Source organism: Tribolium madens, unplaced genomic scaffold (assembly GCF_015345945.1).
Source record: "Tribolium madens isolate multiple individuals breed KSU strain unplaced genomic scaffold, Tmad_KSU_1.1 Scaffold_11;HRSCAF=98;Tcas5.2_LG3b, whole genome shotgun sequence".
Classification (NCBI taxonomy): domain Eukaryota; kingdom Metazoa; phylum Arthropoda; class Insecta; order Coleoptera; family Tenebrionidae; genus Tribolium; species Tribolium madens.
Genome location: NW_025400975.1, coordinates 21020 through 47377, shown reverse-complemented (window position 1 = coordinate 47377; position 26358 = coordinate 21020). Strand labels below are relative to the sequence as shown.

General features: G+C 28.7%; 3 protein-coding genes across 4 annotated transcripts; 2 read left to right on the top strand and 1 right to left on the bottom strand.

Moving 5' to 3' along the window:
* Positions 1 to 991: 991 nt before the first annotated feature.
* Positions 992 to 3439, top strand: LOC123006789 (proton-coupled amino acid transporter 1-like). 2 transcript variants are annotated; one of them, XM_044401563.1, is made up of 8 exons: positions 992 to 1126; positions 1175 to 1228; positions 1276 to 1426; positions 1471 to 1683; positions 1729 to 2019; positions 2070 to 2251; positions 2296 to 2468; positions 3140 to 3439. In XM_044401563.1, exons 1-8 carry the CDS (start codon positions 1077 to 1079, stop codon positions 3382 to 3384), a joined length of 1359 nt encoding a protein of 452 aa, XP_044257498.1. In that variant the 5' UTR covers positions 992 to 1076; the 3' UTR covers positions 3385 to 3439. The 2 variants fall into 2 exon arrangements, with proteins under 2 accessions (XP_044257498.1, XP_044257507.1); XM_044401572.1 differs by lacking the exon at positions 2296 to 2468.
* Positions 3440 to 3534: 95 nt separating this feature from the next.
* LOC123006289 (UPF0602 protein C4orf47 homolog) lies at positions 3535 to 5706 on the top strand. The gene is made up of 5 exons (XM_044400670.1): positions 3535 to 3741; positions 3790 to 3913; positions 3961 to 4200; positions 4251 to 4467; positions 5476 to 5706. The coding sequence occupies exons 1-5, from the start codon at positions 3612 to 3614 to the stop codon at positions 5704 to 5706; spliced, it is 942 nt and encodes a 313-aa protein (XP_044256605.1). The 5' UTR covers positions 3535 to 3611.
* Positions 5707 to 6012: 306 nt separating this feature from the next.
* LOC123006779 (proton-coupled amino acid transporter 1-like) lies at positions 6013 to 19333 on the bottom strand. Its single transcript, XM_044401552.1, has 9 exons — positions 19225 to 19333; positions 14795 to 14887; positions 14472 to 14609; positions 14208 to 14358; positions 9036 to 9245; positions 8715 to 8987; positions 6703 to 6881; positions 6481 to 6653; positions 6013 to 6433 (listed from the first exon to the last, which is right to left on the bottom strand). The coding sequence occupies exons 2-9, from the start codon at positions 14884 to 14886 to the stop codon at positions 6162 to 6164; spliced, it is 1488 nt and encodes a 495-aa protein (XP_044257487.1). The 5' UTR covers position 14887; positions 19225 to 19333; the 3' UTR covers positions 6013 to 6161.
* Between the last annotated feature and the right edge of the window lie 7025 nt (positions 19334 to 26358).

Below are 26358 nucleotides of genomic sequence, written 5' to 3'. Positions count from 1 at the left end.
AAGGTCCACATTCAGGAAACCTGCAAAAACCTAGCATCAGCTTTATTCAGTATCAGAAGAATCAAGAACATCTCAACTCCCCAAGCTGCAGGGATGACATACTTTGCTAACTTCCACTACAAAGCCACCTACGGTATACTTCTATGGGGTACTTCATCTGATGCTGACAAGATCTTCGTCCTACAAAAGAAAGAAATCAAAATTCTGTGACAAATGAATTATCGGGAAAGCTGCCGCCCAGCCTTCAAACCACAATGCAATTATCATTCAGTATCGTCATTGTCATTTTTGACAAACGCTACAAATTTATTATAAACTGAGCAAAATGTAGACTATAGAACACCATGTGGACATATTCGAACGATGAGAACACTGACATTATTTTAGCTTATGGAGAATGTTCTCTTGCTGCCTGTGTGAGGTCCAATGACATCCCGAAAGAAAGAGCATCTTTTGACAGGATCAGTTAGTTTGGAAAAAATGAATGAGTACTTTCCGTAATTCGTCTTTTAATATACATACACATTATTGTGTTGGTATTTCAATTACTTTTGTTTTTTATTATTTTAATGTCAAAACTAACAAATTATAGTGTGCTTGCTATGATTTCATATTTATTACCAAAAATCTTATAAATCTACCTGACCTTTAAAAATGTAATGTTGGTTGCATCGAGAAGTTGGTCAGGCTCATTATTCGTCATGAATCACCCTGTATATTTAAATTTTACAAGTATTTCGATTGTTTACTTGGCATTGACAATTTAAAACAATTGCAAGCAAACATTGACTTAACTTGGGCAAACTACTTCTTCCCAACACTGTCTAATGATTAAACGGTAGATTAATGTGGTCTTTATTATATAGAGTGTCCCAACGAAAAATTTTCAAAACAGTGTACAAAACTCGCTGGAAAAATAGCTAAGTTGCATTTTATCAGGTGTTTTTATTAAAATTTTAAATCACAGTCGCTTTAAAACACCAAACCGTCAAAAGCTATAAATTTGTCATTTTTGACATATAAATTAATTTCATATTTTGAAATATTTTACCAAATTTATTTTTCTTTTTATTACAATGGAAGCTAAAGAATCTGTTCAAACCACTTCCACGTCAGAAGGGCGCAGGTAAAATAAAGTATATCGTCAAAGACACATTTATTTATTTTGTTTTAGATTTGCTAGTTCGGTTCCCACACACGAAGCTACAGGAGTAAAACCACTAACGGGGTAAATAAACCATAACACCATAAGCAATCCTAATTTTTTTCTTTTAGTTATTTAACAACAATGATGCATCTTGCTAAATGTTACGTTGGCACAGGGATTTTTGCTATGGGGGAAGGTTTCAGAAACAGTGGACTTATTCTAGGACCTGTCCTACTTGCGTTCTTAGCTCTATTAAATTTAAATTGTCAACACATTCTAGTAAGATTCAGTTTTTGCAAAACTTTTGAAAACCCAATTTTAAGGTCAAAACTGTTATAAAAGTTGCCGAACAAGAAGAAGAAGATGTAAAACCCACTTTTGCTGAAACTGTTGAATACACATTTGAAACCAGTTCTATAAAATGTTTGCAAAAACATTCAACAGGCTTAGCATGGATGACAAACATTTTTCTTTGTTGTACTGAATTGGGATTTTGCTGTGTTTATTTCGTATTCATTGCAGATCATTTAGTTCAAGTAAACGTAAAAAACAATTAATTAAACAATAAAGGTACATTGCAGATAGCTGAAAATAATAATTTAATGGAAATAAACAATCCTTCAAACAAACACATAGTGCTGGCAATTATATTACCTCCAATGTGGGCTTCAACGTTTTTAGGAAATTTGAAATTGTTACTTCCTTTATCAATAATTGCAAATTTCTTAATGTGGGCGGGTGTAGTAATAATTGTTTATTTTACTGTACAAGATCTTGATCCAAGTGCTTGGACTACAAACGCAGTGAAGCCTATTTATCGATTGCCCTTGTTTTTTGGAACTGCACTTTACGCTTTTGAAGGAATAACATTTGTTAGTGTTATTTTGTTTTTAAATAATAAATTCTCTAATTTAGATTTCAGGTCATTCCATTACGAAACGAAATGAAAGAACCTGAAAAATTTCTGAGTACTTTTGGTGTACTCAATGTGGGAATGACGTTTGTTGCATTTCTATACATATTAGTTGGTATACTCGCATATTGGAAGTATGGAGAAGATGTTGAAAGTAGCGTTTTTTTAAATATTACTGCTGAAAACAAGATGTATGTAACCACATTTGTTTAAAAAAAATATTTTTTTTATTAAGATTGCCGGACATTATCAATTCTATGATGGCCATAGCAGTGTTATTCACTTTTACTCTCCATATGTATGTACCATTTGAAATCACTTTTCCGTTATTTTATCGAAAATATGGACCTTTCAAACATACACGTCTTGTAATGATTGTATACAGATCAATTCCAGTTTTGGTGACATGTAAGTAAAATTAAATAGTCTATTCTTTATCTTATATGAAAGAACGCATATCAACAATGTGTCGTAAAAATTTTATTTTAAAATAGTTTTTAAGTGTGTGAAACGACAATTTCACGTACATAGTACTATAAACAACATTTATCTATAATATATGTATTTAATTTAATTATTATTTAAAATACTTAAATAATATTTAACTGTGATATTTCTGACAGTGTGTGAAATGCATCATCCTTATTTCACACATTAATGGCAATCTCGTACCTTTAAAATATTGGCTAATTTGGCGCGTATTAATAAGGATGATAAAGTTTACCTTTTTTTCATATACAGTCAAATTCGCCGTTAATGTGACGTTTTGGCATCAAATAAATTTTTTAGACTTTTATGAAGCCAAAACCTCCTATCTCAATTTTTTACGATTTTCAGTCAGATGATTTATACTACAGAAAAATCCAATCCTCAGAAGTTACAAGACTGCGCATCTCAATACCTCATATCTCAAAACTGTTTTGAGCTTAGGTTTTGAGATGCGCCTGGTGAATCGAATTTTCTACAGTAGTAACCACCTGTCTCAAAATCGTAAAAACTTGAGACACGAAGTTTTGGTTTCGCACCGACGATATTTCAAAAACAGTTGAATAAAAACAATTTTGTAATATTTTTTTCAGTTACTATGGCAAACGTGATTCCATTTTTGGGCCTTTTTATATCATTTGTGGGTGCATCGGCAGGAGCATTTTTGGCACTGATATTACCGCCCATATTAGAATTAATTGCATTTAAAGGCCAACTTTCAATTTTTGAGATCATAAAAAATTTATTTATAATTATTGTTGGTGTATCTGGATCAATAGCTGGGACAATTTTAAGTGTTAAAGATATTGTAGAGAAATTTCTAGAAGAATATTCCTGATTCATATATTAATACTTGTACATTTTTTAATTTATTAATACAGAGTTCTAACACATTTTTATGTTGATATATTTAAACAAAGATTGAATAAATGGACTAACTATTTCTGAAGGTATTATCCATTTGTTTTTAATTAAAAAAAATGTGAGTGTCAAAATTCTGTCAAAAATAATCTGACTTTTCAAAATTGTATTTTTTATTTTTTTTGCACTTTAATAAGCAAGAAAATGGCTAAAAGAAGATCAGATTCGCCGGAACTTGGCCACAAATTTGGTAGACCTGATATTGAAAGAATTGGATTGTTCAGTGAAATGGTGTATTTAAGTGCAAAAACGTACCCAAAAAAGAAAATTCACAGTTAAGTTCAACAACAATTTAAACTTGTTTATAATTTTAAATGTTTAGGAGAACCAAGAAACATGTATTGTGAAGGACGGAAATCTAAAAATGGGACACAGCATGGATATTTTGATCTTGAATTTAAAAGAGTTTTTTCTAAAGAGGCAATAAAAGGGAGAGGAAGAAAACCGTAATTTAGAAAACCTCAAAAATAATTCTTTTCAGTGTGCTTTTAAGGGCCCCTCCAAAGTTCAAAAACGTTTCAGAACGTCCTTTTTTACCTCCAATTGGTTTCAAACATCATTCATGTCCTGGTGATTACTATGGGACATTTAGTGGAATTATTGAAGCTTTTGGTAATAAGTTAAAACCAAAACCTCCAAGAAAATCTCAAGGAAGAAATTTATTGTCAAATCCTGGAAAATTAGGAGGTCCTGGATATGCAGACATATGTTTAAGTCGTTATCCAGAACACAAGTATTATTTGTATTTTTGGTGTACCTATTTTAACTATGAAACATTTCCAGACCTGACAGGTACGGTTTGAAACCTAAATATAAAGAATATGGGAAAAATTTGGGAAGAGCTATGGTCAATGTTCATTACCCTCAACCATTCTTCGACAAAAATCCCTTTGCTGACCCACCAAACATCAAATCTGGACCCACTTATGTTAGACCAAAAGATAAAGAATTTAAAAGTCTTCATCCTGGTTATATTGTACCCACTGGGCCGGGAAAACTGGTACCTAATACGAATCAAAAAATTAAACCAAAACGATTTTTTCCTACGACCCTAACAGAATGTTGTTTTTTTCACCTTAGTTTCAGAAAAAAAAGTGTCCAATTACCCCTCAGAGAGTTAAAAGTTTAACCCCCAGGGAAGTAAACATTTTACCTCCCTCATCTGTCAAAATTACAATAAGTATTATACCGGGTGTCCCAGGCAGTCTTGGATATAGGAAATTAACATGGAAAATTAGCTTTTCATTTTTTTCCGGCTGCAGGAGTAACAGAAATCAAAATCTGATTTATGGAGCTTGTAGTGCTCGAAAAGGGTTATCTTATCGACATTTTTGTCGATTTTCCAATTAACTTTCTTTGGACGAAAACAAATCGATATTTGAATAGCAAACCTGTATATTACCGTCTAAGGGAAAAAAATCATATTACTGCTCTGAAATTGATGTGTTTGCCAATCTTTAAAAGCTTAGTAATTGGCATATTACATTAGTGATTGTGAATAAAAATATTACAATACTTTTTTAATCAAAGTTAAGCGTTTTTTTGTTATCAATCGTTTGCTGGTTTTAGACAAAATAAATAAAAACATTCTATTCTTTACACAGCCTCTATTTAATTTAATTTTCAAATTGTTTAAAAACAAATGTTAGTGATAAATTATAAATGATGAGCTTGTTGAAAGACTTTACTGAGAAATTTAAATAATAATAAGATATACAGGGTGTCCCATTTAAAAAACTTAAATTGAACGCTTTGGGGTTTTCCTCAATCCAACCTGTATAAACAACCAGAGAAGAAAAATTTTACCTCTCGTTACCTCTTCCATAGAAAATGGAAATGAGAAAACATACTGGTGACACTGAGACATCAAGAGAAATTGTCAGTTTTGTAGTTTCTTTTAGGTGGGTCGTAGGAAAAATTATATGCATTACATTGGAGGAAAGTGTAGGGTGGAAAAGACACACTTTCCTCTCTTGTAATACCAATAATTATTACACTACTCTTACAGCAAGGAGGATGTCATGATGGATGCTTCGATAAATTTCCCGAATACAAATCTGATAAATACGGAGTACGAGTTAAGAAACCTCATGAAAAAGTTTTTTATCCTCCATCAACCGCCATGAAAAGCTATTACAATACATCTGTTTTGTTTCAAAACGTTGATGTTAAACTTAACAAAGAAAATTATGAAAATTTTCAGCCAGTTTATAATAAATACATAATAATTAATGATTAAGAACACGTTTTTCTGTTACTTTTTCCACAGCATTTGGTATCAAATAAAAATAATGTTCAACATTTTTTTTCTACAACCGTAAGATATGCAGATGTCCAAAAAACGTTAAAATACCTACTTCTTTGACTTCTTAGGTCAAAAAAAAGAAGTTTATTGTTGTCCTCGATGCTGCTCTTGGGTAATCAACAGCTCGACTATAAAAATCTCTTCTCCACCTTGTGATATAATATACTATTATACCTATTTAATGTGTTGTGTTTTCTTGACAAGGAGTGAAGGAATCGGAAGGTAAAAGAAAAAGAGATATCATTCATAAAAATATTTATCACTAATCAAATATTACAAAACGCAAAGAATCACTTATATGGTAAAATGTTTATCTGAATTATGATACACATGTATATACATAATAAATTAATAATTAAAATACAACCACTATTCCATTAGAACGTCACTTATTGCTCACAGTCTGGGTTCTCGTTCTCGTCATTGTTAAAAGCCTTCACAATGGAATTTATACTTTCGTAAGTTCCTGTAGCGCATCCCACGATTCCAAATATTAAAATTATCACATTTTTTATAACTGTTGTACATTTCAAATCTCCGAAACTGTAGCTGGTTACAAGATCCAAAATTGGAGGAAAGATTAACGCTAGTGTTGAACTACTAACAGCTCCTACTAGCGAAATAAAATGATTCAAAAATGGTATGGCTTCCGCCAAGATAACTAAAATTCGACTGTCAATATCACACTAAAAAACTTTTAACACTTACATGTTATTAAAACTAAAACAGATCTAAAAGTTAATTCGGCAAAAACTGGATACTTGACAGGTCCTAACAGTTTTTGGACATTTGGATACATGATCTCAACAGCAATATAAAACTGAAGAGCGTAAGTGAAAAGGATTCCCAGTGAAATTATTATTTTCACAGACTGGGCTAATCTGAAATGAAATTGTTATATTCTGAATTATATTATTTTTTTTAACTTACACATCACTCGTTGGTAAATTAAGAGTAACGCTACCTTTTATGCATTCGCCGTATTTTAGATACGAGAGAGAACCAATTAGAATGTAGAGAATAGTGACTACACTCATCCCAACATTTAAAACTCCAAATGGTTTTTTAAAATCAGACGGTTTCTTCATCTCGTTTTGCAACGGCAAGACCTTAAATCAAAAATTTAGTGTGTTTTTTTTAAACAGAAATATCAAATAGTCTTAATTTGGTAATTTTAATAGAGGAAATTGTCAGTTACGGTTTTAGGAAATTTGGATGTGAAAAGTGTATGTACAAGCAAAATAGGAACAGCATCATATTTTAAGCTAGAAAACAAATATCTGAATTCTAAAAATGGAAACGTCTGTTCTTAAAAACGAATTTAGTGTAAAGTTTTTGAAAGTCTAGAATGTTTTGTTTTTGGGCTATTTCTATGACAGACATGAGAATTAAGTATTAAAAATAAAATAAAATGTGCTGCAACACCTCCGCTTTCTAGAAGTATTGTAATTTGAATACAAGTAAATAATTTTGCAACATACTGAATTGAAAGTAAAATCGGTAACTGAGCTATACTTCAAACTAAATATACTGTTCAATAAGAAATGACGTTTACAATGGAAAAGATTTTTTGTTGTGGTTTATGCCTCTAAGGGTTCAGCCTCTAAGGGTCCGCGCGGTTTTTTAGGAGAACAATCTTTTATAAGCTGATTATATGCACAAATAAACGTGTTCTCTTACGTCCAAATGTATGAAACAACTGCATCAGTTATGTTGGGAAAATCTTTGTCTTTGTGATGTGCTGGAAGGCAATTTTAAAAATTTATTTAAAAAAACTACTTGATAAAGAATCATTTTATCTAGTTAGAAGACATTTTTAGCTCATAATCTTTAATTAAAAAAATTCTCATAGTAGATTGGAATTAAATTTTTTTGTTGCTAAACTCGAAAACTAAAAAGAATTTCGGAAAATTTTATTCTTGAAAATCGATTTTATTTTTATAGTACGTACTTTACACTGCACTAATATTTTTTTTCATAAAGTAGGTAATTAGTTTATACAAAAACGATTGGTTTCGTACTTTTTATTCACCCGGTAGAATAAAGTGTCAAAAATCAATTACATAGTTATTTCTAAAATCGTGTTTAAACCTGTAATAATTAACTTAAATTTCCTAGATTCTAGAATCAAAACTTTTAAATACATTATAGAAATTCTTTAATACAGAATTTAATAAAATAAAAATTTCTGTTCAAACTACTTGTTGTTGGATCTTCTTGATATAGGAAAGATGAACACAAACACAGTTTAAGCCCGACACACTATAGACTTTTATTTTAACACTATTATACTGTTTAACAGTTTGGTATGTCGGATTTAAATTGTGTTTGTGTTCATTATTCCCATATCTATTTAAAATGAATTTTAGAAGTATATTTATATTTAAAATCAGGATGTTATAGAAGCTAAATTCACAGTTTTTGAAATTCTAATATTAGAATGTATGTTTTTGGGATGCTTTTTATTAGAGATTTGAGTTTTAAAAGTAGGTACCGTTAAAATTTGTAATAAAGGTTTGCTAAAGATACTCTAATTTTCAGCAAGAAATTGACGAGAATACAAAATAAGCATGAATGAAAAATACGCAATTAAATTTTTGAACAAGTTGAAGAATTTTAAACCTAAAGTTGAAGAAGAAATTACAACATACATGTATCAACCTCAAGCTAATTTCGACAAATTACATAAAATTTATTTTATTGCCAATCTTTATAATTCCTGCTTGTATTTTGCAAAATAGCTTTTATTCTGTAAATTCATGCTTTTTTATTAATTGCATTGTTGCCCACAACATTGTACTTACTTGCAGTGTGTTTCTGTGAATGTTAATAACACTGAATTCTGTTTGTAGACATTAATTGTTTTAAAAAAAATTCTAAGGTTAAAAAAGTGTTGACTTGGTGATTTTCGTTTAAAAAATAACTAGAATTTTACAACTTACAAGTCCGATTCCTTCAAAGGCAAACACTGCAGTCCCAAAGAAAAGCGGTAATTGCGATAGTTCCGCATAGTAATTTCGTTCTGAAAACGCCGGTAAATCTTGAGTTGTGTAATAAATTGTAATGATGAGCCCCAACAACATGAAGACATTAGCAACAGTAGAAAACGGTGCAAGATATTTTAAGTTACGAATTAGAGACGTACAAAGGATTGGCAGAAGGATTATTGCCATATGAAAATGGACGTCCAACTCATAGCCATAGTAATCCAAAACCTAAATAAATTAAGATTATTTTTTGCAAAAAAAAAAACGTGCCATTACCTTTTTAATGTTTTCAGATATAAAAACAAAATAGACACAACAAAAACCCAATTGGGTTATACACAGAAACACATTTACAAGTCTTTTCATAATTTTTGACATTTTTTGCACTGGTGGAGGACCACTGGCAAAACAGAGTTCCACTGTTTCGGCAAAATCTGGAGGGACGGAAACTTCTTTCATCGATTTCATTTTTAAGGCCGCTGATAACTGAAATTACAAGAAAAAACAAATTAATAATCATAAGCTTTATTAATTATAATTAAATATTGACAATTAACTAAAAATTTCAACGAACAATGAGCATAATACAGATAAAAAAATTGTGTCTAAGAATGAAAGATTGTTCCCAATTCTTATTTAAAATAACCTTGAATTTAATTTATCTACTCGAAGGCGTTTAATTAGTAAAAAATGTAATATTCCGATACTTCAGCTTCCTTAATCTTATCTGTAAGCACCTAATTGAAACATTCATTCTAGTCACCAACGCAAATAAAAACATTATCAAAAAATGCATTTTTATATTCTGTGGTAGAGGTAATAAAAAAAATAGTTAAAAAGACAAAACATGTAACATATTTTATTTACAATAAAACAAAAATGCATGACAAAGTTTTACAGTTTTTTTTTTACTTTAATATATAGATAAGTGTACGTAATTTGGTTGCAACCACAAAAACAAATTTAATACCTTATAATAAAAACTTCATTAATAAAAGTTGCAATAATTCGTCTTTTACCAGTAACTAGGACAGTGCAATATTCGTATACCAATTACTTAGTGACAGTAAATGATTATGAAAAAAAATCTATTGGCAAACTGAATTAATGGTTCTAATTCTTTTAGTCTGTATTATTAGATTATTTCAGGTGACGGCTCAAAAATGTATAAAACTGTGTCGCTTATATTTCGTAGTTGACAAATTAAAATTTCAAGTTTGTTGCTAGCAAAACTGTGACAAAAATCACAGTCGTTTACAGTCACTCGGTTTAACTAGAATAACTGATAATTGAGTGTAAGCAATAAATTTCTTGGCACAATCATTTATATGCATTCTCTATAAGGTAATTAATATCTTATAAAAGCTTCATTAATAAAAGTGTGTGCATGTAACTAAAACTGCAACAAATTTAATTTTAATTTTAGATTTTAAACAGGCATTATTTAGTTGAGAATAAAACGTAATGTTTCAAAAAAAAAACACAAAGTTAATAAAAATTAAATTTTGGCATGTGTTCAAAAAAAAAGGTTTTATATAAATTTGCGTCTTGATTTCGCATTCGAAGATTTAAATAATATAACAATGTTTTAAGTAAAAGTAAAAAAAAATATAAAAGTAAAATAAATGATTATAATTTTTGACCAAATTTAAACGTTCCTTTAATGATTTATACAGAGTAAATGATTGTGACACTAAATTTATTGGCAACCCAGAATTATTGATATTATTCTTTTAATATTCTTTTAATATTTCTTTTGTCACAATCATTTATAGTCACTCTGTATAATGTTGGATTTTTTTCTCTATCTACAACTCTATTCGGTCCACTTAACTATTTCGGTACTTAACTACTACAATTTTATACTAAACATTTCCCTTCAATTGAGTATTCTGGAAAAACCTTGACAATAATTTACCTACGTTTTTCATGCATTCTTCAAAAGATACCTGTGTAACCGATAAACATAGAAATAAAATATTTCCTTAAAGTAATTAGCAATCATAATAGCTTCTCCAAATGTTACATCAAATACATATTTATTATAAAACAAGTAGGTAAATAAATAATACAAAATCAAAAAAAAAATTGTTCAAGTACAAGGTAAATAACTCTTTATTATCCAATTGTGTAATTTTGGTGTAAAATCATGCAAAAAATTTACAATGTCTTGATAAAATAATAATAGTTTTTACCTATTATCACAAGTATTACTAGGTGACAAAACTTGTACTAATTACTGATTGAAGAATTCAATAGATCATTGAAAGTTAAGAAAACAATAAATGATAACAATAAGAAAACAAAAGTTTTTGATAAAAAAACATTATTTTGTTATTTGAGAATGGCCTTGGCTCACTTCACAAATAAAATATGAAAAGAGAACAAAAATCAATTGTCAATCATGATATGATATGACGTATAATACGCGGAAAACATGATCAAGTACTCTGATTAAGCAAGACCTAGAGATCCATACAATATCTTTATTAGTATTCCGTTCACAACCATAATTTGCTATAAAGACATGAAATTGCTAAAACAAGCAAAGTGAAGAAAAATTCACACCAGGAAATATTTATTAAGATAATTATTTGATTAACACGAAGATTGCGTGTAGGTGATATTTTTCGCAAAATAACGCATGTAATTACGAGTTCTAGTTTTATCTGGATTTTTATTCGTGGCCATACCACACCCGTGTGGCAACAATAGATTTCTGCCATAGGAGACAAAAAAGTGAAACTTTCCTCAGAGACTATAAAAATTTATATTGTTTACCTATTTTGAGAGAGGTGTTTTGAAATAATTGTCAATTTGTATGTACGAGGAAGTACTTTCGTATCAAAGAGATTTTATGGCAATTATAAAATTGCCATTAATTTTATCAAAAGATCAAAAAATTACTCATTTGTATGCTCCTCACATTTTTCATAAATTCAGTATTGTTTCACTTTAACAAATTGTTTATTTATAATAAAACCTTCAGTTTTGAAGTTTTGCTGAAGCGGAAAAATCAATCAAGCATTAAAGATTACAAGAATGGTTGCTTTTAAATATTAATTGTAACAAAATTGCTAACATCCCGTTATTAGATCGCAAGAACATGGACAAACATTAATAACTAAAGTATTTCTGCTGATGACACGTAGGTTGGTAAATCCACATTGTGTGATTACCCAAATTATTTTATGAGTGACATTTCTAATAACCACATGTTAAGAAACTTACTTTGCACTTTTCTTTTTTGTTTAACATCTTAAAAATAATTTCAAAAAATATAAAAAAAGAAAAACAAAAATTAATTCAATTTTAAACTACACTTGGTAAATGTAAACAGGATGCGCCAGAACTCGCGCCCCAGAGAAAAATGCCGTCTAAGGTAAGATACCAGGAACATGGAAAAAATGTTAAAAAATTCTATCTATAAAAATTTCAAAGTTATGAGAATTTAAATTTTGCACTTTGACTCTGTTTATTTCTGTTGGAAGAATATTTTTTTAATTTTTTTTGCTACAGGCTATTAGAAGACAAAACAAGGAAGCTGCATCCTAAATTGTAATGTTGCTTAATGTTATTTGTGGCGTTTATTGGCAAAAATTTTTTTTCTTTACTAAATAATTATTAAAAAACAATATATAAGATATACAAGATCATCCGTATCATTAAATAGACATAAAAAAATGTCTAATGTCAAAAAATAAATGTCTTNAAAGTAGATTTGTTTATGCATAATGTACAACCTTTAAATTAAAAGTGTACAAAAATGTTTTTTTCTATCTCTGTGTAACATACGAAATTAAATTAATATTAAAACTAAAAAGTTAAATGCAAGTGAATTATCAAAAGTCCTCATAAAAATCGATTTCTTTAAGAAAATAGTTATTCCATTAAAATAACGAGTTACATAGCAGTTTTGGGATTATCAATCATCAAGTTCTAAAAATCATATTCGTTTTGAAATTTGACAGTTAGCAATCTTAAACTACCTTGCATTCTTCAAACCTTCGAGTATCAAATATAAACAAAATTATTCAGTTATTACAAAAAGTTCAGGAGCTGTGATTTTTTTAATAAATACAAAGACGTATCATGCAATATTATCAAATTTTACATGCTGATCAAAATAGCAAAATTAAAATAGGAAATGCCACCAATTTTAATTAATAAAATTATAGTTGAGAAAATGATTTTATTAGTTTTTTTTATGACATTTCATCTAACAGAATAAAAAAATCACCAAAGTAGATCAAAAATTACATTCTTTTGGTCGTTTTCGGAGCATTTTAGTACGTACCATTTTGCAAAATTTTTGTTGCTTTTTTAGAAGCGTTTAGTACGTTTTCTAATCCAGAAAAAAAATTTGCAAAATTTTGTTAAAAAGAATCCGAAAATTCACTAAATTAGAACAAACATTGTGTTTTTTTTTTATTTTTAAGTGTTTAAATATGTTTTTGAAATAGATACAAAGTATTTTCGAAAAATTTTGTTAAAACTAGCTAAAAATTTAACATTATACATTGAAATTGGTATTATTTTAGCTTGTTTTGCTCGATTTACTCGTAGTTTGTATTAAATCTTAAAAAAAACACAAAATCTAGACATTATTTTTGTCTTTTTCAAGTCTTTTTGCAATATTTTTCAAAACTTCATTAAAAACAAGCCAAAAAAACTATAGAATTAGACCAAGAATTGAGTTATTTTTGCCTTATTCGCGCGTTTAAGCACATTTTTGTACATATTTCCGAGATTTATGTAAAAACGTAAACCTTCGACAGTATTAGAAAACATAATTTTGTAATTTTATAAAAATAGATGTAAGTATGGTAACTTTTTCGGCTCAGATCTGGTGAATTTAATTTCTTTGGGCTAGCAACGCTGTCGGATGTTCAGCCTTTTGGAAATAATTTAGTTGAATCAAGAATGGTCGATTTTGGTCGCGTGTAAAATTTCAAAATGGTAGCTACACTGGAAGTTGAAAAGTTTCTAATGTAGGCCTTACAAGAATCACCCTGTATACTAATATCTAGACTAGAAAATAGTACTTTATACCGTCAATTTTTTTGTTACCTTTGTACACTAAACGTTAATTATAGTTATAGATCGCAAAATAATTCGGGCTTAGTTAATTTGTCGATCAAATTTATAAATTATAAATTTCAGATCAGATCAGATTTGCCAACTTAATTTCAGAATCATAGGTGTTTTATTTGAAGAGTTTTTAATTTTTATTAAATGAATAACAAAGTTTGCTGATGATTCAAAAACAAAAACTTTGCAAATGTAATTTTCGCCAGTGTTTGACGTTGTGTGATATTACTTATCAGTCAAGGTTACACGGAACTTATTCGACACTTAAATTAAACCATGGGCAAATAATTCAGTGTCCCGTCATTGTATGTTCTTTTATGTGCAGTTATGTAACATTTATTTTATTTTAATGCTTACCAATAAGTGTTGGCAATGAACACAAATGATCCCTAACAAAAGAACGATTCCGGGTCCAACGAGAATTCCGGCGTTCCGGATCGCGTCTCCCATGGCGAAAATCCCTGATCCGACATTCCCTTTGAAAAGGTGCATCAAGGTCTCACCATACCTTAGAAAAGAAGAAAATGTATCAGAGCTATCAAGGCTAATAAAAAAACCCAAGTGAATTATGTAAGGAAAATAGAGGTAATCAACGGAAAGTCATTACCTCCTCGTACTTACGACGTAGGATGTTCAACGGAAATACCATGTCCGTGGCCACCCCCGCTTCCTGGAATTTTTTTTTTGGGGTGTTTTTCTTGCATGGGAATGGAAATGATTGGATCTTTAGACTGAAAAGTCATAAATACATTTTCATTGCTGCAAAAGAGAAATAGAAAGTCATTTGAAATTTTGATAAAAATCGTCAACAATGAGCACAAATTACTACAACTGAATATTTGTCACCAAATTAAATAATCAGGTCACCATTTAAACTATTTGACACTCTAAAATCGGTGGCGTTAATACTTAATAACATCTTGCATTGACAATTCTAAATGTACCTTTTATCTTTTGTGTCCATTTCGCAACTTGACTTTGACCCGTACCATGGCTGCTTGACATTGTTTGAAGGGGCATTGCTGGACATTTCCATACTACAAATAAACATTAATATTAACAATAATTTATAGCAAAATCTCGAAGCTAAAAAAAAATCCTTGTACTTTAATTGTTAAAAATTGCCTAAGTTTTTTTCATAATTTAGTCATTTTGGTTAAAGTTATCTAAAGTACAGTTTTTGTACACAAATGTTGCTGTTTCTGGATGAAGCAAAGCCGAGTATTATATTTAATTCATTTCCCGAAAATAAGTGGTTAAAAATAAAAAATAGTACCGAATACAAAGAGTGTTTCAAAACTCGCAACCCAGAGAAAAATGTCAAGTAAGATAAGATTCCAGGAACATGGAACATGTCAAAAATTTTGTCATTTGAATTTTTTTTATCACTATTTATTGTTTGTTGTTTTTTTATAATTATTTAATAAAAGTAAAAAAGTCTTGGTCAATAAAAACCACAAATAGTTCAAGTTTAAGATGCAGCTTCTTTGTCTTCTTTTCTAATAGTGTGCAGAAAAAAACATGTAAAATTATTTATCTGACAGAACAGTGTAAAAGTGTAAAATTTAAACCCTCATAATTTCAAAATTCTTATAAATAAAATTTTTTCAACATTTCTATCATGCCGATGCATTAGCCGAGATTTTGCGGCCCTGATAAACAAATAACTATTTCTGCCAAATGATTGTGCTTTCTTATCTTACACTTTATTGTATTTAGTGAATTGTATTATTTAGTAAAAATACATAATTCTTATAATTCTTATTTCAATAAATAATTGTCCCAAAAACTCCTAAAAAATACTATAAAACACAATGAAGTCATAAAATCATGATCACTGTTGCTTATTGTCAAATTATAAAGTAGGTCATCATTAATTAATTACTTGTCCTACCTAGAGAGTGTTAAAAAGGTTTTAAAATATTTAAGCAGGTAATAGTATGAACCAAAATAAACAAAAAAGTCTTAATAAACATTGGTCCGAAAAATAACGGTTTTGGAGGTATCGAATGTGAAAATTTTTAGAATTTTTACTAAAAGCTTCTATTTATTGCTTCAACAGATTGCAAATAAATTCTCGATATCTCTGAAACCGTTACTTTACGGGTTCATATTTATTATGACTTTATTTTGGTCCATACTATTACATTTTGAAATATGTTACAATCTTTTTTTAAGAACTCTTAAAATTCAAAAACTAAAATAATAAATAATTAAAAAAAAATATTCCGTATTATTCATTAATATGAAGCAATATTTGAACCTCAAAAATGAGCTATAAAATGATGTTAATTTAAATAATAACTCGTGTCCTATGTTTACTGATAAGAATTTTACACCCCTCGGAATGTGGGTATGGCAATTTGTTTTTTTTTTGTAATAATTTCGGAACCATTTGACCAAATATTGTAAAATTTGGAATGGTTACTTGCGAGAACATACCTTTTAAACTAGTAATTACGAAAACTGGATACATCTACTCAATTTACGGTTCCAGCAATTGCAAGTCAAATTTTCTGTGTTTTTCCGTTTTTTTGGCCTCTTAACATTCATTTTTTTTTGGTCAAAACAATAGAGTTGAATAAAAAACGCTTAACCTTTAATACCACGAAAATAAACTGTTTTAAAGATATTTTAATTTAAAGTGAAAACCACACAACACTGAAAGCAAAAAGTATGAATTTTGAATGAGTGATATCCACGGCAACAAATGACCATGGTAACATCTTTTGCTGTCAGGCATCTGTCAACTTGACGATTATTAGACGATTAATCGAAAATATTTAATAAAAGAGTTTACCTCAGACTCCAAACATAACTTAGAATAAATCTAAATGGATCTCGTAGCATTTAATTCATAAAAAAAAATCACAAAAATTTATCGTCAAAGTTAACAGATGCCTAGCAAGAATTTATGTGACGCTGGTCATTAGTTGCCGTGGATACCACTTATTCAAAATTCATATTTTTCAGTTTCAGCGTTGTGTAGTCCTCACTTTAAATTAAAATATCTTTAAAACGGTCCATTTGAGTGGTATAAAAGGTTATGCGTTTTTTAATCGAAATTGATTACTCTTTAGATTTAAGCAATAAAAAAATAGTGCTAGGAGGCCAAAAAAACGGAAAAACACAGAAAATGTAACCTGCAACCGCTGAAACCGGAAATTGAGTAGATGTATCCGGTTTTCGTGATTATTAGTTTAAAAGATGTTCTCGCAAGTACCTATTCCAAATTTTATATTTAGGCAAATGATTCCAAAGTTATTACAAAAAAAAAGTAAATTTCTATAGCCACATTCAGAGGGCTGTAAAATTCTTATCAATAGAAATCAAACACGAGTTATTATTTAAATTTACATAATTTTATAAGTTACTTTTGAGGTTCAAATATTGCTTCATATTTATGAATAATCCTCTATTTATTTTGTAATCAATGAGTTTTGTAATCAATAAATTTATTCCTATCAATAATTACGAATTTTAGCTCTAACTCTCTCAGAAAGTATTTCTGGACATAGGTCTATATAAACTTTTTTTCTTATTTCGAGATAAGGAATCTTTCCAAGAAATATTTTAACGTTTTTTTCGACACCTGTATATCAACATTGAAAAGTTATAGTATTATGTAAAATAGTATTAAATATTATGTAATCAATAAATTCCTTTTTTAAAATATGGTGAAAATGTCAGTGTCACATTACTAGAATATATCTTTATCAGTTGATAATAAATACTAACTACGTTTGCAAATTACCTTCAAAGATTTCAAGATCATCCTCATGGTTATTCAAACACTACTGTTTTAACCATTTTGAGATATATTTCTCTATTTTTAAAATAAATTACAAAAAAACTATTATTACTAAAAAACTACTTTATTCTTCGATACTGTCAAAATTTACGGTTTTTCCCGTGTAAGGAAGTTTTGACAACTGTTTGGCATTTCTCAATATGAAACGTCAGATTATTTTTAACAGATTTAAAGCAAGTTTAAGCCTCATTGAGTCTAATTCGAAGAATAAAATGTTGTATTCATTTCGTTTGAGTGTAAATCGTGGATGATAAACCACTCTTTACACTCGTAGTTTAAAAATCTACTCGGTGAGATAATGCGTAGAATAGATAACTATTTCTAACCAATTTCAAAACACGGAACAATTAGAAAAGTCGAAAAAACTATTACTAAATAGTAAATACCAACAAATGATATTTCAAAGTAATTTCAAAACACGGAAAAACAAATAAAATTTTGAACCAGCAGATAAGATATATTTAGCCCGTTGTTGTCTACGTTTCTTCTCATAGTTTTTTATTTTGTCCCAATTTTATTATTAGTTGGGAAACTTAATCTAATTTGTGCATTTGAGAAGTCAACGGTCTAAAAACACTCCCGATTTAAATAATAAAATTGCAGTTCAAATTGCAGGAAGTTAATTAATTTATTAACTTGAACAATATAATAAGATGCACAAGAGTGCAGTATTATTATTAGGAGGACCAAAAGAACGTCTAAAAAACAAAAAAGAAAATGGAAATTTTTTCGCCGACAAAATTAATTAATTAAATAAATGCTATTTCCAATCTAAATAGTTATAAATCAATTAATTATTTCATTAATTAATAAATTAACAATTATTGGCTTATACAGAATGCAACACCAAATGCAAGTACAGTACTTTGACGTCAGTAGTAGAAACAAGAAATTGTCATTGTCACAAAGACGTTAATTAGTTATAATAATTAATAAATAAGATTTAGATAAGCAAATATTTTTAAATACGAAGAGAATAAAAACTTACGTTTATTGAATTGTCTGGGACTTAAATAGTTTAAAGGATAAAAAACTGAGATTACTTACATTCATTTATCAGAATTTTTCGAAAAAGCCCGACCGAAAGAACAATTTTAATGTTTACACTAACAGCACCGTCTTAACACCACACACTGCACGATAATCGAACTGCGAGATTGTTTTTGGATGCTAAGAAAAACGGTGCGAAGGTTGACGAAAAAAACGATTAAACTTGAAATTGTAAAATATAAAAATTTTAATTTATTGTTTACATAAATTAACAAACTAAGAAAAAACTTTCCACTTTGCTTTAATCTCAATACGAACAACTTACATTTGATATTGTATTACATAAAACAGTTAAAAAATTTCAATTAAATTTTATGTTCAATTATAATTGTTTATGAATTTTTTGTTTAGTCCATAAATTGAAATATATTTAGACTGAATTTAATTTTTGTATCAGTGTTAATACAATTAATTGAATAAATAATACATAATTATTAAAAAATAAAAAAAATTAAATTAAATCAAAAAACGAAAGCAAAAAAAAATGCCACATGTGAGTGTTTATAAACATACCTGTATATATTGAGTTATACAACAAATTAATGATCTTGCTTGCAATGCACACACTACTGACCCGACACATACCTTTGCAAGCCGACTTTAAAGATATAACTAAAGCGTGCTTATAACTTACTTATCCCTACTCTTGATGGAAATCCTAGATCAAAGATTGTTTATCTTTCTATTTCTCCAAAAATTTCCTTTTGATAAATGAAACTAATTATCAGCATAAACCAATAACAGGTGGGATATGTAACTGTGACCAGTGCTTTATTAAGTTAATTTAAAAAAAAAATGTTGACTAAAGACGAATTAACTTTTTTATTTATCGTCACCGTTTCTTTTCCTCATATTTTTTTCTAGCCATGTTGATTACATTTCCTCTCTGGAAATGTGTTGTCATTTTTGAGCTAAAATTTTTCATGGTCCGTTGGCTCCTGATAATTTAATTGTAAACTGTTTTTATGTAACGAAGGCCGTAGGTGTTGTTCCATTGTCATCGAAAATTCATGTAATCCGACACAAATACCTATTGGTCACCACTAAACTTTACTTTGCTATTTAGATTTATAAATTTAATTATACCATATGACGATAAATAAATACAACAAATTAATAGTACTCTTTTGCAATTTAATAAATATTTATTCGTAGATTTATATTGGCGTTGATGAAATCAAATCTTGACGAAATCAAGAAAAAACGACAATTTATGTAAATCTGTTAGTTGAAAATTGATTTTTAATATTAAAAAAAATTTAACCACCCCCAAAACTAAGAAAAAGTAACAAACACCTGCTAAAAATATCTTGGTGGTTGTAGATTTATGTTGGCTTTTCCTAAAACAACGTCTTGTCATCTCCCTCAAAAACTATTTATGTAGAACTGGATTTCACTATGTTATTACGTTTTTTAATATCACGTCGTCGTAATCAATCACTTACTCTCTCAGTAACTGCTAAAAATGATAAGATGATAAGAAATTCGTTATTCTTTTGTTTTTTAAAATAAATGATTGTAATTTGGCAGGAATATTTTTCAATCCATTATACAAAATTTAAAATTGCTATCTCAAAGTTTTCCGGAAAATCAAATAAGCGTTGGTACAAGTTAAAGACGTATGTCGCATCGCAGCTAGATGTCAAAAAATTCTTCTATAAAAATTAAACTATTTTTCTAAGCAAGTTGAATTATTGTATATTACTTCTTAAATCATTCTAAAATGAGATGTTAGTGTTTATGCGTACAAATCGTTGAATTGAATTGTTTTTCCTTAATCGCGAGTGGTTAGGCAGGGCAACTATACCCGTGACGCCTTCACGCGATAATTTTAATTCACTGTTTGACAGTATGAGAGATGGGAACATCGAAAAATATATATCGATGTTCTGTGATATCGATGATCGAATAAGAAATCATCGATGTAATATACCTATATCGCCCCAAAACATCGATACTTAAAAAAATCGATGTTTTTTATTGAAAAAAAAATCATTTACTAATTTTTTTAATAATAAATTTTTGAAACATAAAAAAATACAAATACAAACATATTTTTTACAATTCTTGCATAAAACATAAACAAATACAAACTACAAACACAAAAGTTAACCACCTACATCACTTCATCATCGTTAATTTTGTTAAAAAAACATCGAATTCTCCATACATCGAATTTAAATTTTATGAATGAAATTATAAAATTAAAAAAAAAATTAAAGATAATTTAAAATAATTAACTAAACCAATTTCGATGTATCGAAGTAAAAACATCGATATTTAAAAAAAATACTTAGACATTTTTAAATCGATGTTTTTACATCGATGTATTTGACCAATATTCGATGTTTGAAAAATATCGATACTTTTTGCCCATCTCTTGGCAGCATGTTGACAGCTAACCACAAATTTCAAAAGCAAATTTTTCTCTATTTCCAACGTTTCTAAAAAAATTTGACGTTAGTGCATAGTTTTTCGGTGTTTTAAGATGGTTTTCTTTGATTTATACTGTATGTTGTGTTAGTTAATAACTTGTTTTTTCCGTTTTGTTTATCTTGAATTTTTACCTAAATTAAATATTAAAAAATATATTTTGGTTTCGATTGTCGTTCAATGTTTTTGGCAATCAAAAAAGTAAATATATTTGGTATATTTTGTCTTTACAGTCCTATAAATAAATAAGTATACAAATATATAAAGTTTTTAAAAATTCATTTATTTACTCTGTTTACGAAGTGCACGCTTACCACAAAAATAGATTCTGAAATTGTATTTATTGTGACTGTTGTTTTCTTTATTATTCAAAAAATCTTGCTGCACACGAAGTGGGTTCTGACCAAGTAAAAAACGCCATTTTCTTAAATCTTGGAAGATTGTCTTTACAAATTCTTCTATTGTAAATTTTACACCAACCTTGATCGCTACATTATTAGTTAGAATTGGATAACTGAAAAATAACTTACCTAAAACAATGATGATAAGTTACTTACTATAACATTATTTATTTGTGGTTTCATTTCTTCAATAACACTTCTTTTACACGTCTTTTTGAAAGGTCTTGCCGAGGTAGCACTTTGTATAAAGATCAATAACAGCAATCATTTAATAAAAAGACGGTAAGGTGAAAATTAATAGATGCTAAGGTTTGACTGGATAGCATGAACGTTATTCTAAAAGATGCAGATTTGTTTAAACGTTAAAATATGTTTCCCATCATCAAGTGTAAAACCAAAACAAAAAACTCCTCGAGGACTAAATAAATGAAACAGCACTTGCCTGCCACGTTTATTAAACATATTGTACTTTAAATGTGGCGCTTATTAACTTGTTTCCTGCACTTTTTTTTAACAATTTTGAAAAGCCCACAATAACCTTACAAATTATGTCTATTTTACGATCGTGGTCACACTTTTTAACCAATTATACAGGTGCGCCAGAATTCGCGCCCAGAGAAAAATGCCATATAAGGTAAGATACCAGGAACATGGAAAAAATGTTAAAAAAATTTTATCTATAAAAATTTCGAAGTTATGAGGGTTTAAAGTTTGCACTTTGACTATATTTATTTCTGTTGGAAAAAGAATTTTCCAAATTTTTTTGCTATAGGCTATTAAAAGAGGAAACAAGAAAGCTGTATACTAAATTGTAACTCTGTTCAATGTTATTTGTGGCTTTTATTGGCAAAATTTTTGTCCCTTTACTAAATAATTGTAAACAACATATACAAGATCATCAGTATCATTAAATAGATATAAAAAAATGTCAAATGTCAAACAATTTTGACATATATTTTGACATCCGGACCGAAAAATCAGAAAAACAGGTCAATTTTTAATAGGACCGGATTATTAATTTTCTTTTTGTCAAAAATACTTAAAATATTTTAATAGTTTTTATCCACGACTATTGTATAATGTACCCCTTATACGTCTGTTTGCTCGATCTTAAAAATACCCATTAATCACAGCAGTGATTAATGATACCCATTAATCACGGCAGTGATTAATGAGTCATTAATCACTGCTGTCAGAAGCTTCCTTGATTTAGCTATAATAAGGCTATTTTTTTTATAATAGCTTGGTAAAACTCTACCACAACTTTGGTTTTAAATACGGCTTTGTTTAGTCCTGTTGAGTGCAGCAACACTTGAAAAAGAACGTGCCATTAATGGAAGGTTACAAATTCAAGCCTTTGTTGGTTAATCTTTTATAATGTGTCATAAAATTTTTAGTAGGTCTTAGCAAAACGATTTTTCTATACAACATACTACGAGTATATCCAGCATAAATAGACAAAATAGATAAAACAAATTTGTTCATTACTTATTAAAATGCTAAATGTGACTATTGTTATTTGCAAACATAACAAATACATCTAAAGTCGCGGTCAATTCATAATGGCCACTTCCCTGTGTAAATTTGTAAAAATTGAGTTGTGTAAATACGACTTCAAACATCCAATTGTTTTTTAGGGACATACATACAGGGATGTTCCGTTTTTATTGTTACAAACTTAAAGATGTGATAGGATATTCAATTCTAAGACAAAAGTTTTCTATAAACATGTATCGAAAAATGCTTGGTATGGGAGCTACACCCTTTCACAGGGGGCTAATAGGTTTTTGCTAATATTTCAGAAACCATTTAAGATAAAATTACAAAATTTGGTACAGATGATAATCTTTATACACCTAAACAAATGCAAACATCAAATGTCGAAATTTCTAATCAGGGCCGTCCAAAACTGATGGGGTTTAGGGTAAAAAAATACCCTATCTATTTTGGCTCTAGTTTTTTTAGTTTTGCATGGTAGTCACTTTGAACAACTCCTTTAGATTTAGGCAAATTCATTTAATTAATGTTATTAGAGAAAATTTTCAAGTAAAGTAAGATACCAGGGACATGAAAAAAATGTTTAAAAAAATTCTATCTGTCAAAAAATTTTGACATTTATTTTTTGACATTTGACATTTTTTTATATCTATTTTATGATACTGATGATCTTATACATGTTTTTTTATAATTATTTAGTAGAGATACAAAAATTTTGACAATAAAAGTTACAAATAACATTAAACAGAGTTACAATTTTGGATACAGCTTTCTTGTTTCCCCTTTAATAGCTTTTTCTAACAAAAATAAATAAAGTGCAAAATTTAAACTCTTATAACTTAGAAATTTTTTTAGATATATTTTTTTTAACATTGTTTCTAGCATTTTTGTCTGAGGCGCGAGTTCTGGCGCATCCTGTAGTTACTTGCCGCATTGTCTTATTTTATGTGTCTTTTACTCGGCAAATAAGAATATCAATAAGAAAATAAAATTACCAAAATTAACGTCTTGCATTAACGCTGTTAGATTGTGGTGATATGTGTCAATAGAACAATATTTTATAAATGAAACTTTAGACTAGGGATTCCAAATTTGAACAAAAAAACATTTAAAGGGCTCGTAGTTAAATTAAACAAAGTCCAAAAGAGGTATTTCTAAAAAAGTTGATTTTAAAGTTAACTAACATTAATATAAATGCAATTAATTAACCATTAACATTTAGAGCCGTTACGCCGACAAATTCAAGCTACTTTTTCAATTATTTTATTTTTAATTATTTAGTTGCATAATTAAGAAATGAAAATGATGTTTTCAGAAAACAATGGGAAAATAACAAGAATTATGTTTTTACTTGAACAAAACTCTTGTTTTATAAGTATTAAATAATTTAAGTTTCCTATGCACATGAATCTCCACCCAAATACGAGTAGAGGTAAATCAAAAAAAATCTAAGTCTTTTATCATTAACAATGTCTCAATTATTAGCGTTATCAACCATTTATTGTATTCACGAACTCGTAAATTGTTCTGTTGTGATATTACATTTGTTCAAGAAAAGTAAAAACTTCTTGCGGAAATAAATAATAAGAATAAGTAAGGAGAAAAAAGATCTGTTATTGTTGAATAAAACAATAATTTTAAAAATTTTATACCTAAAACTCCATTTTTCAACAGTAAATGTTAAAATGAGTTACTAGTACTTACCTAGTTTATCACGATATAAATTATAAAGTGTTGTGATAGCTTTTAACTTTAGAAAAAAAGAATAAAGCTATAGTTTGTGAATACAACCATATTTAAAAAATATAAAAGCTGTTATGTACTGTTAAATTTAGTTGATGGGGGATAAATGAAATATAAGTGTTTTATTAAGTATTCATTTCAAATTTTGCGATAGATACTTGTACCCTGCACGGAGTTCTTCTTATTGATCATTGACCATTGATCTTATCTGATGTAGTACATAAAAGATCGGCAAACACTTAAATAAATAAAAAAGCAACAACAAAACCTACAATAAACCTCGACCTAAAATATTTTAGACGTTCATATATTCGTATGTCCTCTACTGATACGGTCGATCCTTCACGATAACAAACTCTTAGAATGTTAAAGCACATCCAAATTTGTAAAACTTTAATATGTCAATAAATAATTCGAGACATATTTTTGTTCCTCATGGACTTATGATGACTGATTTACGTCACCGGCTATTAACTGTGTAAATCTTTATTCATTTATCCAATAGGAAGGTGCAACAAACATGCGACACTGCGAAAGAAAGTATGACGAAAGTTGCGGACCTTGAGTGAGTGGACAATTGATCACGAACGATCTTCATGCTTTATAGAAATAATGGCTAATAAATTTTTCAACTAATTAACAATATGACGTCTATTTTTATAAATTCTTAATATTTATTCACGTGTAACGGTGCTACTTCGTTATAAATCTATAACTTTATATTCGTAATCGTGCGTAACGTCCACAATGACGTAACAAAAAATTCAAGAATTTGCTACTTTTTTAATAACCTACATCCAATATTACATTAAGTAACTATTCAAAATTATTTTTGAGTTATTTTGTTTTTGTGGTTTAATGACTTGTGTTTTTGTACAAATTAAATTAAAGATTAGATTTTTTTTATATTCTTTTTTATATTCTTCAACATACTGAATGTCCCAGCGAGTTGGTAAAGTCGATTAGTGATTTTTAAATGGTGAAATTAAAAAAGTAAATATAGAACATTAGGGCTTATTCTGCAAACATGTGACCTGCAACTGCTAAAACCGGAAATTGAGTTGATGTATCCGGTTTTTGCAATTACTAGCCTAAAGGGTATGTTCTCGCAAGTAGCTATTCCAAATTTTATAATATTGTATTTGGTCAAATGGTGACAAAGATATTACAAAAAAATAAATTTCTATACCCACATTCCGAGGGCTGTAAAATTCTTATCAATAGAGATCGGACACGCGTTATTATTAATAAATAAATTAACAACATTTTATAGGTTATTTTTCAGTTTCAAATATTGCTTTATATTTATGAATAACCTTATACAGGGTGTTCTAGCGAGTTGAAAAAGTCTATTAGTGACCTTAAATGGTAGGATTAAAAAAAGTTGTGTAGGACATTTATACAGGGCGATTCAGATAAGATAATGAGCCTGACGATCTGGCGATGCAACCCAAAAAACAAATTTCATTTACGTTTTGATCTAATTTTAATTACAATTTGCATTTGCAATCCAAGTTATCTTATGTTGCTCTGATGGTGCTTTGACAAGCAATTTATGATTTATAAAAAAAAC

Excerpts from the sequence above, each read along its gene's own strand:
- LOC123006289 (XM_044400670.1), top strand. The coding sequence starts at position 3,612 with ATGGCTAAAAGAAGATCAGATTCGCCGGAACTTGGCCACAAATTTGGT. Across the intron at positions 3,742-3,789 it reads CCCAAAAAAGAAAATTCACA|GAGAACCAAGAAACATGTAT; the intron begins GTTAAGTTCAAC and ends TTAAATGTTTAG. Across the intron at positions 4,468-5,475 it reads CCACTGGGCCGGGAAAACTG|CAAGGAGGATGTCATGATGG; the intron begins GTACCTAATACG and ends CTACTCTTACAG.
- LOC123006789 (XM_044401563.1), top strand. The coding sequence starts at position 1,077 with ATGGAAGCTAAAGAATCTGTTCAAACCACTTCCACGTCAGAAGGGCGC. Across the intron at positions 1,229-1,275 it reads GGAGTAAAACCACTAACGGG|TTATTTAACAACAATGATGC; the intron begins GTAAATAAACCA and ends TTTTTCTTTTAG. Across the intron at positions 1,427-1,470 it reads TAAATTGTCAACACATTCTA|GTCAAAACTGTTATAAAAGT; the intron begins GTAAGATTCAGT and ends CCCAATTTTAAG.
- LOC123006779 (XM_044401552.1), bottom strand. The coding sequence starts at position 14,886 with ATGGAAATGTCCAGCAATGCCCCTTCAAACAATGTCAAGCAGCCATGG. Across the intron at positions 6,882-8,714 it reads CCTTTGAAGGAATCGGACTT|GTCTTGCCGTTGCAAAACGA; the intron begins GTAAGTTGTAAA and ends TTTTGATTTAAG. Across the intron at positions 6,434-6,480 it reads TGTTTTAGTTTTAATAACAT|TTATCTTGGCGGAAGCCATA; the intron begins GTAAGTGTTAAA and ends GTCGAATTTTAG.